Source organism: Manis javanica, chromosome 15, assembly GCF_040802235.1.
Source record: "Manis javanica isolate MJ-LG chromosome 15, MJ_LKY, whole genome shotgun sequence".
In the NCBI taxonomy this organism is placed as follows: Eukaryota; Metazoa; Chordata; class Mammalia; order Pholidota; family Manidae; genus Manis; species Manis javanica.
In genome coordinates, this window is record NC_133170.1 from 7120442 (window position 1) to 7137657 (window position 17216).

A 17216-nucleotide genomic window follows, 5' to 3' on the forward strand; every position below is an offset into this window, starting at 1 on the left:
CATAGGCCGTAACATAGTAGTATCATCCTTGTATAAACATTCCTCTGAAGAATAGTTTTATCTACATGTAAATGAGGAACTTAAAGTGTATCTGCTTCAGGCTACTACTGATAGTGTTAAATCGGTGTCCTTCTGAATCGTATTGCGCTAACAACGAACTTCTTTTCTGGCTTGAAGTTACCTGTTGGTTGCGTTTTGATGCTGTTCCCCCTTCCTCCGCAGTTGTGCATGCCTAAAGGGCTATCCTTCAGAACACAGACTGACAGCAGAGAGCCTCAGTTCCACTCATTTATAATCACCCGGGAAGATGGTTCTCGCACGTACGGCTTTGTTCTCACTTTCTATGAAGAGGTAACAAGTAAGCAGATCTGCACAGCGATGCAGACACTCTACCAGATGCACAACGCAGAGCGCTACAGCAACGCGTGTGCCTCGTCGTCCTGCAGCATGGACTCGCTGGCTAGCAGTATTGATGAGGGAGATGCCACTTCCCTTTTGAAACTCCAGCGATACAACTCCTACGACATCAACCGAGACACCCTGTACGTCTCAAAAAGTATATGCTTGATCACACCACTGCCCTTCATGCAGGCCTGCAAGAAATTCCTCACCCAGCTGTACCAGGCAGTCAGCTCACAGCAGCCGCCACCCTTGCCACTTGAGAGCTACATCCACAACATTCTCTACGAGGTGCCCCTCCCGCCCCCAGGGAGGTCACTGAAATTCTACGGCGTTTATGAGCCCGTCATCTGCCAGCGGCCTGGGCCCAATGAGCTCCCCCTCTCCGATTACCCTCTCCGAGAGGCCTTCGAGCTCCTGGGACTGGAGAACCTGGTGCAGGTGTTCACCTGCGTCCTCTTAGAGATGCAGATCCTTCTCTACTCACAGGGTAGGTCTTCTGGGATTTTAAGTCTCCCCAGACGGGGACTTGTGCTCCTCCCAATGGCTGTATTTCCATGGGGTCTGTTTTTAGCACCAAATGTAATGGTCAGAAGTCTCTTCCTTTTCGTGTAAAAGGAGCTGTTGTAGGTGGGCTCAGAGGCTGAGATGTTACTTCTTTCTGAGGTGGCAGGGACTGCAGAGAAAAAGAGGAAGGGATACAAAAGCATTAATTTGGCTGAGTTGAGTGTATTTATTTTTTTAATGGAAATAACCCCCGTTTTCTTGATAATACCTAAAACGTATTTCTTTTCATAATGAAAGTGAGAAAATCCTGTTAGTACTAGGAACGTGGAGACTTCTCTCTTTTTTTTTTGTTTTTACAGATTAGTCAAGGTTGATGTCAAAACTCAGCTGACATTGGCAAAGGATAAACAAACTTGCTCCCTAAGGCGGCAGCTTTGCCTGGGGGCATTTCAAGTGGCGGGAGGAGGGATGAGCATTAAGTAGTCCTGACTGTCCTGGGTCTGGAAGTTCCAGCCCAGTTATGTGGGGTCACCTTGTTTTGTTTTGTTTTAATCCCAAGAGGAAGTTACCTTCCTGATGGCATTTCATTCAGAGTTCTCCCAACACATGCTTAAAAATCTCGGGAAATCGGGGCTTTATTTTCCCCATGCATTTATGATGACTAATGTTGAGCCTTCGCTGGAGTTGAGGTTCCAACCTGAACGTCAATTTGCCGGGGAAATAGAGACGCCGTGTCTGAATGGATAGTGAATTGAAGGGAAATAGAAAATGGTTTCTGTGCAATGGTGGGTCCTCTGAAAACAGGGCACAGATATTTGGGCTAGCATTTTGCTAACTTGCACTGTCTAGCAGAATTGTAGTGCAGTCTCCTGACTGCTGCTGTCAAACCTATTTTACCAGTTTTTTTTTCTTGTCTATTTAAAAATATGTGAGGCTGAGCCAAGTAGGCTATATTTGTACTTCCCATCTTGTGTGTATGTTGACACTATTTATGTGTTGACAGCCTTTCACGAGGTTGTATTTTCTTCAGTTTATCCTACATAACATTCTTTGATAACGTGTTCCAGTATCTTAATTTTCCTTCTCAGGAAGTTCTTTAAGGGCCAGTCTTCCTTCTTCCCTTCCCTCTTGCCCTCGCTTTCCTAGGGCTTCATTTCCTGCAGATTACCCTTTTGTGTCTGAAAGAGTTAGCTTAAGTAATTCTCTCTTCCTTTCTATTTCTACCTTTCTTGCTTTTTTGCCTGAAGCAGGTTGGGGTTGGAGAGCTGCTAGAAGGGGTAGGAGCTTGGAGCGCAATACCCTCAGGTGTTCTAGCCTATCAGAAAGAACAATTGTAGATCCTGGATGTACCAGGGATCTTCAAGGCCATTTAGTTTACAAATGCTCTTCCGAGAGAAGCAGTTTGGGCCAAAAAGAATATTGTTTTTTTTTGGTTGTTTTGTTTTTGTTTTATTTTGTTATCATTAATCTACAATTACTTGGAGAACATTATGTTTACTAGGCACCCCCCTTCACCAAGTAAGAATATTGGTTTTTGAAGTTATAAGCATCCTGGGTTCAAATCTCTGCTCGGTCACTTACTAACTGTAACCACGGGCGAGTTCATCGTCTTCCTGAGTATCAGTTACCCCATCTTGATGGCAGTAACAGGCGTTTTTCCTTCCTCCCTCTCACTGATTAATTGTGAAGGTTAAATAAGAAAACCTATACAGACCACATAGGTAGCTGGCACTGACTAAATGATAATGTGATTTAATTATTACTGGTTTTGTTAGTCCTACATAAACCTCTGTAAATTAGGCATATCTTAAATTGTGAGGGTCCAACCTAGGACTGACTGCCTTTGAAGGGTAATTTACGTTAAGTGGCCCGAAGCATTTGTGTCAGGGTTGCAGACCTAATGAATGTTCTCATACACTGAATGTCAATGCTTTTTTTAGAAGACAGAAACAAAACGAAACCTCCATTGTCACACTTCCTGTTTTAAATAGCCCTAGACTCTGGCTGCCTGTGCTCTGTCCTGAGCCCCCCTCTTTCTGCTCTGTTTGGTTAGCTTATCCCAGCTGGTGTATGAGGTCCATTTAAAGTTACAGCGACTAATAAGCTACCTGTTTATTTCAGTTTCAAATGAAGAATGAGTTTTTAGGAGCATGTTTTTGTACTCAAAAGAGTGTTTCTTCTTTTTTTGCTAACTTGGTCTTAATGCTGTCCACCAAGTATTAGTTAGCATTTTAAGCATTTGATTCTTGTGTTAGCTAAATCCCATAAATCTTATGATCTGATGCTTTCATCATTTAAGAATTTTTGAATTTCCATTGATTTTTTACTATTTGCCTTGCCTTTAGCCTACTTTTTTGCTTTCTTTTGAAGTAATCAAAATGTTTTTTCTTGTTTCGGTTTTTTCCATTTAGTGTAGAAGTTATATTCTTAATGGTAAATTTTGGAATTTCAACGTGAACACTTAGTCTTAGGTTAATCAGAATCGTTAAAATACAAGTACTGTGGCTTCCTTGCTCAGAATTTTGATAGTCCTTCAAATTAGATATTTTTTTTATATACTTGGTTTTGCTTGAATTTACCCACTGTTAAATAAGAAAAATTCAACTCAGTAAAATTTTAAAGATCCGATTGGCTTTATTAACCACTTCATAAATTGGGCAGCATGCCATCTGGCCGCAGATGGGAGCTGCAAAGGGCTACTTTAGAAAGGGAAAGGGTTTAAGGCAGGACAGGGGAGTCATAAACAGAAAAAATGATCATCTTGAGTGAGGTCACCTTCCTTTGGGATCAAACAGATCTTGTTAGGTAGATTTCCATCCTTTTTTAGGGATGAGGAGGGCCCCTGTTTCAGATTCCCTTGTTAAGGCTGACCAGAAAATCTCTGAATGGTTAAGGTACATTTCTGGGGAAGATTGAAACTGTAAGTAGGTTAGGTATTAGGCCCTGCTTTGGTGAGGAAGCCTGGCACAAGCGACTCCATTTGGGGCCTGTGGTTTTCTTTCTAACACCACAATTGCCATTTTAAAAAATTCATGTTGCATTTCTTAGATATTTCTTTCTTGTAGGGTCAATCTCTTTCCTAAAGTGTATCCTTAGGTGTTCCTTAAGTGAGATGGCATTCTCTTTTAGATCTGTTCAGCTGAAATTATTTTTATTTTGTTCTTGTTTTTAAAAGATGGTTTCATTGGATATTAAATTCTAGGTAAAAGTTTCTCATATAGTCTATGATTCTGTAACATCTTACTATGTTGACAGAGAGTAATTGCACTAGAGGGGATAAGGATTTATTAATATGGATAACTGTTGAACTGCTGTGTTGTATATTTGAAACCAACATAAGATTGTATATCAGTGATACTTTAATTTTAGAAAAAGTTTCTCTCTCTTTCTCTCCCAACACTTTGAAAATAATCTATCTTCTAGTTTCCAGTGTAGCCTTTGAGAAGCCATCTGTCACAATCATTCTAATTGTCATTTCTTGGCCAGAAATCTATCTTTTCACCCTGGTTATATATAAGATTTTCTGTTTTCCTTTGGTGTACTGTATTTTGACTGTGATTTTTCTAGATGAGGGTTTCTTTACTTGTTCTGCTTGTGATTCATTGTGTTTCCTGAAATCTAGGGTTAATGTCTTTCAACAGTTCTGGAAAATTCTCAGATGTCTTTCCAAATATTACTTCCATCCATCATTTTTCCTTTTTATCCTCCTGAAACTCTAATGAAACAGTTAATCTGTCTCACTTGATCTTTGATACCTCTCAGCCCTTTTCTGTTTCTTTGTCTTTCTGTTGCATTCTGTGATTTCTCCGTATCTGACTCCCAGATTATTAATTGTCTTTTTACGTGTGTTTAGTCTGTATTAACCCTTCCTTTGACATTTACATTCATTGGTCATATAAACAGTCTTATTCCTTAATTCTTCCTTTAATTTCCATAAGCATATTAAACATACAAATTTTATATTATTTATCGGATATATTCCTTATCTGATGGGTTGAGGATTGAGGGTTTGTTCCTCTAGGAATTATCTATATTTTCTTTCACTAGGTATCTGAGTTCACTGGCAACACAGGTCTGCTTTAAACTGAAAGTCTCCCCTTAGTGTTTGTTTATTAGGGCCATACAAATAGCATGAGTTTCAGTACCAAACATACCCCAAAGCTGGCCAGTAGGTAGACATGCTCAGGGGCTTTCCCCCTGCCTTCCAGAGCTGGGGCCAGGACAAACAACTTCCCTTGGCAGTACAGGACTTTCTGTCATTATTGTTCTGTTTTTGTTTCTCCTTTCTAGATCTCTCTTCCCATAGGTTTCTATCCTTTTTGTGTCCTACAGTCTGAATCTGAGCCTTTCTTGGATTTTGTCCCCCAGCGTGCACAGAAGTAACGGTCCTGAAGATGGCAGACCCTTCAGCTTTGCCCACTGGATTCCTGCTTTTACTCTGTTCCTGGCTCCCAGTGACTCCCTCCCCTCTTTTTTTTTTTTTCAAACAAATACATATATTCATGTATTGGGTTGTTTTTAAATTATTTTATTTAGCATTTTTAGTTTAGTTTGGGAGCTTTAGTCCTCCATACTGCCATAAATAGACATGTTTAAAAAATGTCATGGAACTAGAAATTAAAATGAACAGATTGATTTTGGCAGTTATTATAGGAAATAGTAACTGCTAGGCACAAGTTAACTTAATAGTTTAAAAAATAATATAAAATAGGAAGATAATCCAGATGTTTTCTCTTTTACCAACAATTACCAATTACATTTAACCTATTTTAAATAATGTAAGTATATAGTTATATACATAGATACTTTGTTTTTGTCTTAACCTCTGTTGAAGCAAAAAGAGATACTACTTTTTACAGGCACTCATGGTGCCAGAATTATATTCTAATGAATGTATATTTTTATTTTAAATAATTTGATTTTAAAATGCCTCATATCAGTCCATTGCCAATGATTTTTGGAGGCTCTACAGAGTGTCGTGGCTAACTGCTGTCATTAATGTACTTTTTGCACTTGAAATTATGTATTAAATAAGACCTTTTAAATGAAAACAATTCTCAATGAATACTTAGGTCATTACACATTTTGCAAACCCTGTTTGATTTTGCAACCCGAACATGTGTATACCTTCTTAAGAAGTCATCTAATGTCAAATTAAAAATCCTTTTCAACTTAAATTCAAATTACTCATTATCACAGATTATTCATCTTTTGTGGATTCTGTTGCCCACAGATTATCTCTGTATAGATTAGGTTTAACAATTTTTTTAATTGTGGTAAAAAATAGATATTAAATATGTCATCTTAATTATTCCTTAGTGAACAGTTCTGTAGTGTTAACTATATTCACACTGGTGTCCAGCCAATCTCCAGAATGCTTTCATCTTGTAAAATTGAAACTCTATACCCATTAGACAACTCCCCGTCCCCCCATCCTCCGTTCTGGCAACCAGTATTCTACTTTGTTTTTTTGAATTGACTGCTTTAGTTACCTCATATAAGTAGAATCACACGCTGTTTGTCTTTTTGTTACTGGCTTATTTCACTTAGCATAGTGTCCTCAAGGTTCATCCATGTTGTAGCATGTGACCAGATTTCCTCCTTTTTAAGGCTGTATAACATTCCATTGTATGTACAGTTGACCCTTGAACAATGAAAGTGTTAGGGGTGTTGACCCCCTGTGCAGTTGGAAACCCATGTATAACTTTTGACTCCCCCAAAGCTTAACTACTGGAAGGCTTAATTATAATATAAACCATCAATTAACACATATTCTGTATATGTTATATATACATTATATATGTATTCTTAAAGTAAGCTAGAGAAAAGAAAATGGTTTTTCAAGTTGTTGCACATTGCCAAAAAATTTTACAGTACTTTTTAAAAAATCCATGTATAAGTAGACTCATGCAGTTCAAACTCACGTTGTTCAGCCGTCCACTTTATATACCACATTTTGTTTATCCATTCATCCATTGGTGGACACGTGTGTTACTTCCACTTAGCTACTGTGAATAATGCTGCTATACTCATGTGCAAATATTGTTGCAAGATTCTGCCTTCATTTCTTTTGGATGTATACCCAGAAGTGGAATCTCAGCAGGTTTTTAATACCTAGTTACTTCCTGCTACTGCCAGGCACATGTTGGTTTCCTGTGTTAATGATGCAGAATACGCTTTTAATAGCTCTAGTATATGCCATTATGTAACTGGCCATCATTCTTTTAACCAAATCTTTCGTGTTAGGTATTTAGGTTAGATAAATAGGTTACTGTTAGAAATCACCTTATATCTAGAATAGGAATTGCTGGGTCAATATGGCCTGTATGTTTCTAAGCTATTGTTGGATATTGCCAAATAGAAAGAAAGCTCTAGCAATTTGTGAGAGCCCCCTTTCCTTCGCACCTTTGCTGTGATTTTCGTTTTTAATCTTTGTCAATCTGATAAAGTTTTTTTATCAAGGAAAATGCAGCTCATTTTTCACCCATCACTGAGGGCAGATTTTTGTTGATTTGCATTTGTATTCTGCCTCATGTGATGCCTAAGTGAGCCAAGTTAGGCAGTTTTTGCTGCTGTTACAATGAAGTTTATTATGAAAACAGGTTGGTGTGGGACATGGGGACAGACAAGTGCATTTGGTTGGGTGGCCTAAGTGAAGGGTAGCTTCTTTACACTGATGCCATACTTGCTGAAGGCCAGGGTCAAGTTCTGTATTGTTAGAGTACCTAACTATCCTCACTTTTGCTTCAGGAGGTGCCAGAGGCTATGCCCTTCATTTAGCAGTACTATTGGGCATCACTGGGAATATCTGGGATGAACTTCTGGAGCCAGGGAATGAGCTGAATTATGCCTGGGCCTGAGGCCTCCAAGCCTGCATGGTTCGGGGAGGAACCAGCCACTGCACCCAGCCTCATGGGTGTGGTGTGTGATCCTGCAGCCACGTCGGGATGTTCCCTGGAGGCCTTCTGGACACCACTGGCTTCACTCCTCTGTTGGTGGGGCTTTGCTGTGTGTAAACCCCACTAGGCGTGGCCTCCTCCTGGGGCGCTGCGCCACCAGCCAACACTGGAGTTGCCCTGGGCCACTGAGCTGGCTCCCTGGCCTGCACCACGTGCGTTCCATGCCCCCTACGCAGCTCTAGCCCCAGACCCTGAGGGCTGTCCTTGTTCTTCACAATGATGCTGGTTAGACAGGGGCCCAAGTGGAGGAGGCAGGGCCATCTCAGAGTCTGCACGTAAGCCCCTGCCAGGCAAATTTTTGATGGTATGTTTTATTGTGTAACATGGTCAAGCATAATTTTTTTAATGTCCAAATCATTTTATTGCATTTTGCATGCCTCAGATGTTAACATATTAATTTCTCAACACATTCATTAACCTCTCACTATGTACTAGACCCTATACCAAGTGCCAGAAGTTCTGAGATTAAAAATAGAGTCATTGCTCTCCAGGAGGTGATGGTACACATAAAAAGATACTTAGAATAGAATAGTAATAGCTTTAGTGAGGTGAATAAGTACTGTGATGGAAATAAAGATATGGAAGCATGTGAAGTACACTCTAGTGACGGTAAGGAGTATGTAATTAAGAATGGCTCCACTAAGGAACTATTGCCTAAGGAAAAAGTACAACCTAGCCAAGCAGTGCAGGGGGAAGGGACCTTCTGGGCAGAGAACAATGGTATACAAAGGCACAGGGACTGTGGAAACACGTCGTGTTCAGTGAATGAACTATAAGCAGATGATCTGACTATGGGATGGCAGTAAGCAATGAGTCAGGAAAGGGCCGGATCATGCAGAGCCCCAAATGCTATGCTGAGGCATGTCTTAAATATGAAAATAACTTCTTGTACACATTCATTCCTTTGAGTATCAAAGAAAAAATAATTTTCCGAAAACACAGGAAAAGTGCTTACAGAAGAAAACTCTACCTTTTACTTCTTGATTTAGTTAAAAAGAACCAATCTTGAAGAGAGAGCAGAACTGGAAAGAAGAAGGACAAAGAACCCCCACAGGTGGGGGGAATTGTGTCGAAGGAAAAATAAGCCATGTGTATCTGTCTTCCAATGTGTAATAGAAGAGAGGAAAATGTATTAATTTCTTTTCACGTGCCATGTGAAAGTTTTCCATAATAATCAAAGCAAGAAAACAGCTCAAGGTGCTACTTGGGATTACTTGAAGGATTTATGTTTTCTATGAGACTGAACAGTTTTCTCATCAACAGTAAATAAAGTAGCCAAGTTTGCCCGGGATTTAATTTGATGGCTTAAAACCCCCTGGGCCTTTCAGCTGAAGTCCAATCAGGAGACAGATTAAACCACACAATGATTTAAACAGAGGAATATAATATGAAGAATTATTAAGCTGTAATAGGAAAGTATAAGACATGAAGAAAACTCTAAAAGGTACCCAAGGAAGGCAGACTTGGAAGGGAGACCCGCTTCTCAAGGCTGCGGTTCATACCTCATTGAGGACGATGTGGCTGTAGCCCATTGGATGGTGGAGAAGGTCAGTGGGTCATCTGGGCCAGAGCTGATCCTCAGCCACTGGGCAAGTGGGAAACAAATCTCAGGCACGAGTCAGGGGGGCTGGTGAGAGGGGTGCTGTAGGTGAGAACTGAGCGTGCAGCATCCGTGTTAGGAGGTGGCTGCCAGCCCAGTCCCTGAGACGGCCCCCGCTGGGCATGTGGCTGGGGAAGTGAACTCCAGATGTCCGCACGATCCACACCACTGACCCAACATCGCAGGAGGAGCGGGAATAAGCACAGCTCTGCACAGGACACACCCAAATCTCAGAGAGAAGCCCATCCTCCTGCCCCGTCTCTCCAGCACCCCCTGCTGGCAAAGCTTAACATTGTGCTCATTGTAAGGCAATGCTGAGTCAAGTCTGTTATCAGAGACCGGGTTACCAAGTGAGCTTGGTGCTGAGAGGCAATAGATAACTGGCACGGCATCTGACTGCTTAAAACCCTGAGCCTTTCATCTGTGTCTGGCTTATAATTGAGAACGAAATAATAAAGCAGTGCCTGACAGCCAGGAACTGATGCAGCTGTCCTCACAGCTCAGCCTCACAGTAACTGCGAGCCGCTCACAACTAAGCCGGGCTGTTCTGCAGTCTCACAAAAATATCCACTTGAAGCAAGGTCACTGTGCACCCCGCACAGTATGAAACATCCTCCTGTCTCGCTACCCCGGGAGCTGCTGCTGCGCTTCCTCACCGTACAGCTTTGTCCTGGCTGCCTCCATCTCCCTGTGCAGCAGCCCCGTGGAGACACCCAGCCGCAGAGCGGCCCAGGTCTCTGTCCAGAGCAAGTCTTCCCTCCCAAATTATCCGGGCAAAGCCCACATCCTGTGACAGGCTCTCCAAACCCTTGTACTAAGATATTCTGCACATCCCCAAGTGTGTGTTCTCCCTCTCCACACGGAATGATGAATCCGACTAGTTCAAATGCAAGTGTTCTTAGGGTTTTGAATGCAGAGCATTGACTGAATAAATGATTACTAAATATTTCTGGGCCAAATGAATCTTTTTCTCTTCCTTTTCCTTAAAAAAATTATCCTTAAATAAAGTAGTCAGAAGTTGGAGGCTGGGTAAAGGATCGTAGAAAGTATATCCCCTTAAAGTTAAGTAAGAACTGTTAGGTAGGTTTTTTTTCCCATTTAAATTTGTAAGAAATGTAATTCTTTTTTAAAACCTAGATTTTGTTTTTGTTTTTAAGAAACTAGCTGAGCTAGAAACATTAAACTTTTTTTAGGGAAGTGATTGTCTTAGAAAACTAACCTTTAACTGTGCAAAACAAACCATTATTTTTGTAATTATTTTTACAACAGTAAAACTCCATAAAAAACCAAAGTAAAACTAACAGCAGTTTTTAAAAGCTACCAAATAGAGACCAAAACAGTCAAGTTATTTTTATCATAGGCCATAGACATGGGACATACTGTACATTTTTACCAGAATCAAATCATAAAATACATATGTGAAGTGAGTATGAAGTTATGTTTCTCTTTCTTTGTATTGCCATGAGGTCTGCTCGCCTCAAACTTCAGGAGTGACCCGTGGAACAGATCTTCCTGGAAGGGGCTACACTGCCCTTTCTTTCCCTCGTCTCTTCTCAGAAGCTTGGAGCCTCCAGAGGGTCCTTTCCTACTCTGAAGGGGTTGGGAAACCTCTTTATATTTCACCATTAAAATCTCTTCCTTTTTAACAGAAAGGATAAAAAAAAATGTCGAAGTGTGATATTTGTTTCTAAACCACAGTTCTGACCCCTATAATGTCTGCTTATGCAAGGTTAGAATGAGTCACTTGGTAAAAATCGTGTAATAAAGAGTATCTATGGCTTAGGAACTGGGTATTTGAGTCTTCTTTATAATGTTCCTGAGCCATGTACATAATTAACTAAATGTATGAATATCCAGGAAGTGTAATTTTTTGAGTGAATAGTTATGTCTGAGTCATTACCATTTTTTCCTAAAAAAATTATTCGTTCTTTACTCATGTGTGCAAAATCTAATTGTATCTATTAAGTTGTGGATATCCAGCAAAATTATGTAGTCTTATCCCACTAATTCATTTATTTATTCAAAACTATTTTTGAGCATCTCCCATATGCCAGATACTGTGCCAAGTGTTTAGGTTACAAAAATAAAAAGACTCCAGTCCTTGGTTGAAATGGACGGCCACAGAGGCAGAGAAAGAAAAATACCAAATGATCTCACTTACTTGTGGAGTATAAAAATAAAGCTAAACAGAAGGAACAAAATAACAGCGGACTCATAGACACTGAGAAGGGACTAGTGGTTACCGAGGGGAAGGAGTTGGGGTGCGTGAGGGGGATAAAGGGATCCAATAATTCACGATCGCAGTGTAGGCTGGTCACAGGGATGGTAGTACAGCACAGAGAATACAGTTAATGATTTTGTAACATACTGTGTTGGTAGACAGTGACCGCACTGGAGTGTGTGAGGACGTAATAGTATGAGTAACTGTTGAACCAGTGGTGTATAGTTGAAACCAACGTAAGATTGTATATCAATGATACTTTAATTTTAAAAAAAAGAAAGAAATGGGTGGTCGCGGAAGAGAATATTAAGGACATTTCCCTGGATTTCATCTTTTTACAGGTGCTTAACTGCATGTCTTCCTCCCCCGTTTTTGTGTGTTTCATTAGGACTGTTTCAGTACAAGGAGAAAAGTGTAATATTTGGTAGCATTGGTACATTTGGTCAGTAAATTGGTCAGCGGTGGTTATGAACTCGGCCCTGTGCTTTGTGGGTAAAATGAGATAGAATAGATCCCACTGTGCCCTCGGGGAGCCCGTGGTGCTGAGAACGCCCACGGGGCACATTGCAGAGAGGCAGTCGTGCCAGCGACAGCACGGTTTCTGACCCTGAAAGCCGCCCATCCCGCCCAGCTCAGGCACCTGCCTCAGCACTAGCTGGGGGGCAGGTAGCTGACTGCTCTCCTCCGACCGCCCCGCCACAGAGCACCAGCTGTCTCAGCCCAGCTGTCGGGGGTCCTCCACTCGTGTGTGTGTCCCGTGTCTCCACCTCAGGTAACTGGGTCAGCTCTGTGTTCATACGGCCGCCCTGCACCCCTCAGGCCACCCAGGACTGGCGTTTTACAAGGACTCCTGCAAACAGGTTTTCACCTAAGATTTAGGTCGTAATGAATCAAATAAGGAAAATTTTGAGTGTACTTGGGCAACGGGTAGCTGGTTAGTTACCAAAATCCCACTGTAAACTATTAAAAGTAGTCATTTACAAATTGTAAAATGATGCAAGAGAAAACTTTTTAAGTGGATAACATCCCGTTTATGCTTGGGCAGGGTTCTTTGAGTTGACATGAACCGAATAGCATCTGATCATTTTCCTTAACCTTTTGAAAAAGACTCCCCCAAAGCCTCACACCCCCCGATTTTACTGTATTTGTGCACAGTAAATTCTGTGAGAGCATAAAAGTATAAGTTCATAATAACCATTCTCTTCAGTTTAAATATCCCCCAAAATTTGGAAAATCAAAGCTTTTGTAACTCATTGGGAAAACCAGACCTGAACCACAGTGACCCTACTTAAACACTTCGGTTATCCACCCTGCTGGAACACTCGGATGGTCTGCTGCGGAACTATTAAAGTGCTCAACTACAAGATTCTGCCCTAGGTATTTTATGCATGTGGTATATGTACAATATTACCTTTCTAAGTTTAAAAAGTCTGAATTCTGAGACACCAAGAGTTCTGCCTCCAAGAGTTCAAACAGGGATCGTAGACTGTGTATGTATAAAGCATGCACTCCATTGGCTTAAGAGAGTATTTTATTTGTTAACTGTGGTGGTGGATGTTAACTAAACTTGCCGTGGTGATCGTTTCACAGTATATGCATTGGTCAGATCATTGTGTTGTACACCTAAAACTAAGACAATGTAATATGTCAGTTACAGCTCAATAAAACTAGGGGAGAGGAGGACACTCTAATATTGTAAAGTTTTTAGTTTTGATAAATTAGTTCATGGAAGCAGTTCCAAAATAACCAGCCTTTAATTTTCTGGGAACTTTCACTTTGTCTCTAGATTTGATAGATCTGTAGTTAGGGGTTAAATATAGAAAGTATGACTCTGAATGCATATATCTGTTTGATTTCTTATAACCACAGAAGGACGGCCCAAATAAATTATAATCAGGATAACTGTAGGCTGTAGCCATGATCATGTATGCCAGAAAAAAAAGAGCCTCTGAATTGGGGAGTGTATCCATCTTCATGTACACAAAAAGTGATAACAGCAATATTCTTGTACATTTTCAACAGGAGACATGCCAAAAGCAATTTTGTTCATTGTTGTTCCCTCCACATTTTAAGGGAATGTAAACTCACGTACCAGTGATTTCAGAAGCACGTGATAATGTTTCCCACCTATTCAAACCCCCTTAATACCATTCAAGTGAGACCATTTGACTCTTCAGTTGTGGTGGGATAGAACTTAAATTGTGGTGGGATATTTTCTGCATGATCATAAATATTTCATTTATTAGCACAAGATTTTTTTCCTGGAAACTGGTTATTTTCAAGCTCACTGCAGTGCTTTATGTTTTTACTTGGAATCTTCCCCTCCCTTTCCCCTTGTTCTGTGCAGATTATCAGCGCTTGATGACGGTGGCGGAAGGCATCACCACACTTTTGTTCCCATTTCAGTGGCAGCACGTTTACGTGCCCATCCTCCCTGCTTCTCTGCTACATTTTCTTGATGCTCCTGTCCCTTATCTGATGGGCCTTCAGTCAAAAGAAGGAACTGACCGTTCTAAACTAGAACTTCCTCAAGAGGTAAAACTTTCAATGAATGATGAAGCATTTGCTGATGTTGATTTGGATGAAGGCTACTTTTGTTAGAAGCATTGTCTTTCTCCAAACTGTGTCTCTGATTGTCCAGAATTTTCCAAGTACGTCTCGGGTGGGGTGTGAACCATAGAGTGCAAATCCTGACTCCTGATGGTTACCGTGACCCAGAAATTAATTAAACATAGTTCAAAAGAGGACAATGGCAAATTTTCACAACTGTACATTTGTGAAGATGGAGCCATGGTAGCATTATCTAGTCACTTTGTTATTCTAATGACATTTCACTTCTTTCCCCCCTATTCCTGCTATGCATTTTTGTTTTAAATGACACAGGTCAGGTTTTAAGTGTTGATTTTTAAGATCATTGTATTAATTGAGGTGAATTTGCTTCTTGGCTTCCATCAAATGAAAATGAACATCTTTCAGCAAGTTAGGGATAATGGAAACACTAAATACTTTTGTATTCTTTGTTTTCAGACCTAAGGCTAGTTATCAGCATTTCTAAATGTCATCAACTTGGCTAAGAGGTTGAGACAAAAATTCTAACTCAGCTTTTAGGCCACTTTATGGTTACTGCTTTCTGTGTATGTTCAAATTTTCAAATGCTGTTTAAGAAGAAAATAAACAGGAAATCTTGAAAGTATTTTCTGTCTAATTTTTAGCTGTTAATGGTACTGAGAATTGGAATGTGAAACCTTTAAAATGAAATATTGATGAGAGCGCCATGGCTATTTAAAACAATGGTTAGTTACATTATATTGTTATCTATTTAATTAGCACCTTTCTTAATGTCTTTCATGCTGTGCATCACTTTTATTTGCTCTTGTTTCCCATAGAGATTCTCATTTTAATAAGTGAATATAAAATAACACAGTAAGCCACAGCCATTATACTCAGGAAAGATTCCTGTAATCATCCATTGCTTACTTTCCTCTAATGAATGTTTCCCTGTCAAAATTAACATTTTTGTTCAGGGGAAAAATGGCTTAACTCAGATGATATAAAACACATATCCAGACTATCTTGCTGTTTTTGAACTTGTTCATTTTCTCTGCTTTGGCCTCTCTATTTTCTTTATTTATACCTCTTTTCTTTATTACCTGAGTTCTCTTGTTTTCTCCTTTATTGAATTGATCTCAGTATCTTGTTGATTCAAATAAGGAATTCCTTTAAACTTTCTAGGAAAAAGAAATAGGATAGCCAGCTGTATTTTGTTTTAAAGATCTTAAAAGTGACATGTTTTAGTTTTTTGTTGAGTTTCTTGTCTATTTGCCTATTAACCAGACGATGTTTTATATGCCCATTTGTTTGGAAATACAGTATTATCTTCCTGTTTTTGCAGGAGTAATGATTGTTGAGAATTTAAAAATGCTGCCTTGATGTATTTGTAGTCAAGAAGTCATTCTGTCTCTGCATTTATTCACTGACCCTAAAAGCTCTTGCAATAGTGTCTGTCATTTTCTAATTTTTCATTCATTAAATCAACACTATTTAATAAATATACATATCCGTCTATTCACAGAGTAGCGTAACATGAAATAACCTGAATTAGCTAGGAAAAAAGCAATGCTTCTGTATAGTAAGTGTAAATTCATACATCATTGTTTAGAAGAAAAGCCTAGCGGTGTATCACTTTGCTCTGATATCATTTGACAATGAGATGAAATAGAAATAATCTATTTCACATAATTTTGGGGAGGAAGTAGACATAAAAATAGCCAGTTAAAAAAGTATCATAAATACATTAACTAGTAATACTGCCCCTTCCCTCCTTTCCCTGAAAAACTGTACAGTAAAATAATAACTAAAAACAGTGACAGGGCTTCTTAGCATAGTTGTGAAAATGATAACTTTACAAGATGATTATTTTAAGAAGGTTAAGATTTTAGTTGTTAGCTAACTAATGTAACTACATAGAGTTATAATTAACTGCCCACTCACTTTTCCCATGGCTCCAAAATGTTGGGCGCCAGTAGCCATTTGTTTTATCTTTTGGGGGTGGGGGGAACGATGGTGGAAGGTTACGGCGCTGAGGATTAATTGCATAGCATGGCACCTCGCTTCCTACCATCTTGCTCCTCTTTACAGTAAATGGTAGACAACAAATCAAGAGGAAAACTGAGGTTTATGGGAATGTTTTAAATGTTGTCCTCTGATTTGTCCTCATGCCAGCTTAACTTCAGCCACTGAGAAACCAGATCTCTTACAAAACAGGGGGAGAGCTGCCCAAGCCTCAGGGTCGGGCATGCTTCCCCCTCCTGCGTACCTTTTTGGGGTTTCACAAAGTACCCAGATCCTTGAGTCTCATTCATTCATTCACCAGTTGTCTCGTACAGCACTGCTGTAGGAGATGTTAGGAGACATTGAGATAAATAAGAGGTGATTTCTGCCTTCCAAAATAAGGTATTTACAAATATCAATAATACAGGTTGAAAGAAAGTCAGGTAGTAAAGAGGAATGAACCAGCTAAGCATGTGTGCAGAGGAAATCAGAATGCCTTTAGGGTGGGGACACAGGAAGGCTTCACAGCAGAAGAGAGAAATAAGCTCCAAGTCTTTGTTCCCTTACTTTTCAGGGAATGTGTGTTATTTTTAACTGGAAGTAATCACTTATCCTGAACTTGTGAGCAGTGTCGATCAGTAAAAGTTTAGAAATAGTTAGGCCTAAAGTAACGGAAGACTAAGATGTCCAGTATATTGTTCATGCTCTAAACTCCTTGAGCTCTTCTGATAGAATTTTTTTTAATTTAATGATATTAAAAGTGAAAAAGTTACTTATCAGAATGCCCTGTTGTATGGAGTTCTTATTTGTTTTAGAAAAAGGGCTTTTTGGTTTTGCTTCAATGAGTTTTTATAATACAAGTTCACAATCCTATTTTTACTTTGTGAAAAAAATCAAAGCCCCAGCTTGGACCTCCTCCGCATACCCAGGAGTGTGGGCCAGACTCGTGGAGACGTGAGGACAGGCGGGTTGGTGGCTG

The 17216-nt window shown here is 39.9% G+C and overlaps 1 protein-coding gene and 1 long non-coding RNA gene across 12 annotated transcripts in view; one reads left to right on the forward strand and one right to left on the reverse strand.

Annotated features, from left to right (window-relative positions):
• The window catches only part of LOC118972740 (uncharacterized), a 35812-nt gene extending 23305 nt beyond the window's left edge, over positions 1-12507 (reverse strand). The window contains exons 1-2 of one of the 3 annotated variants that reach the window (XR_012125745.1): positions 9368-12507; positions 887-1075 (exon numbers count right to left, since the gene is read on the reverse strand). This is a non-coding gene — a long non-coding RNA (uncharacterized lncRNA). Of the gene's footprint in view, positions 1-181; positions 1076-9367 lie in introns of all 3 variants that reach the window. The other 2 variants (XR_005061822.2, XR_012125744.1) reach the window with 2 other exon arrangements.
• DENND5B (DENN domain containing 5B) overlaps positions 1-17216 on the forward strand; it is a 153070-nt gene that overhangs the window by 78136 nt on the left and 57718 nt on the right. For all 9 annotated transcript variants that reach the window (XM_073223371.1, XM_073223372.1, XM_073223366.1 and 6 more), the window contains 2 exons: positions 223-889; positions 14034-14221. In XM_073223371.1, the coding sequence (XP_073079472.1) occupies positions 223-889; positions 14034-14221 (855 nt within the window). The remainder of the gene's footprint in view (positions 1-222; positions 890-14033; positions 14222-17216) is intronic.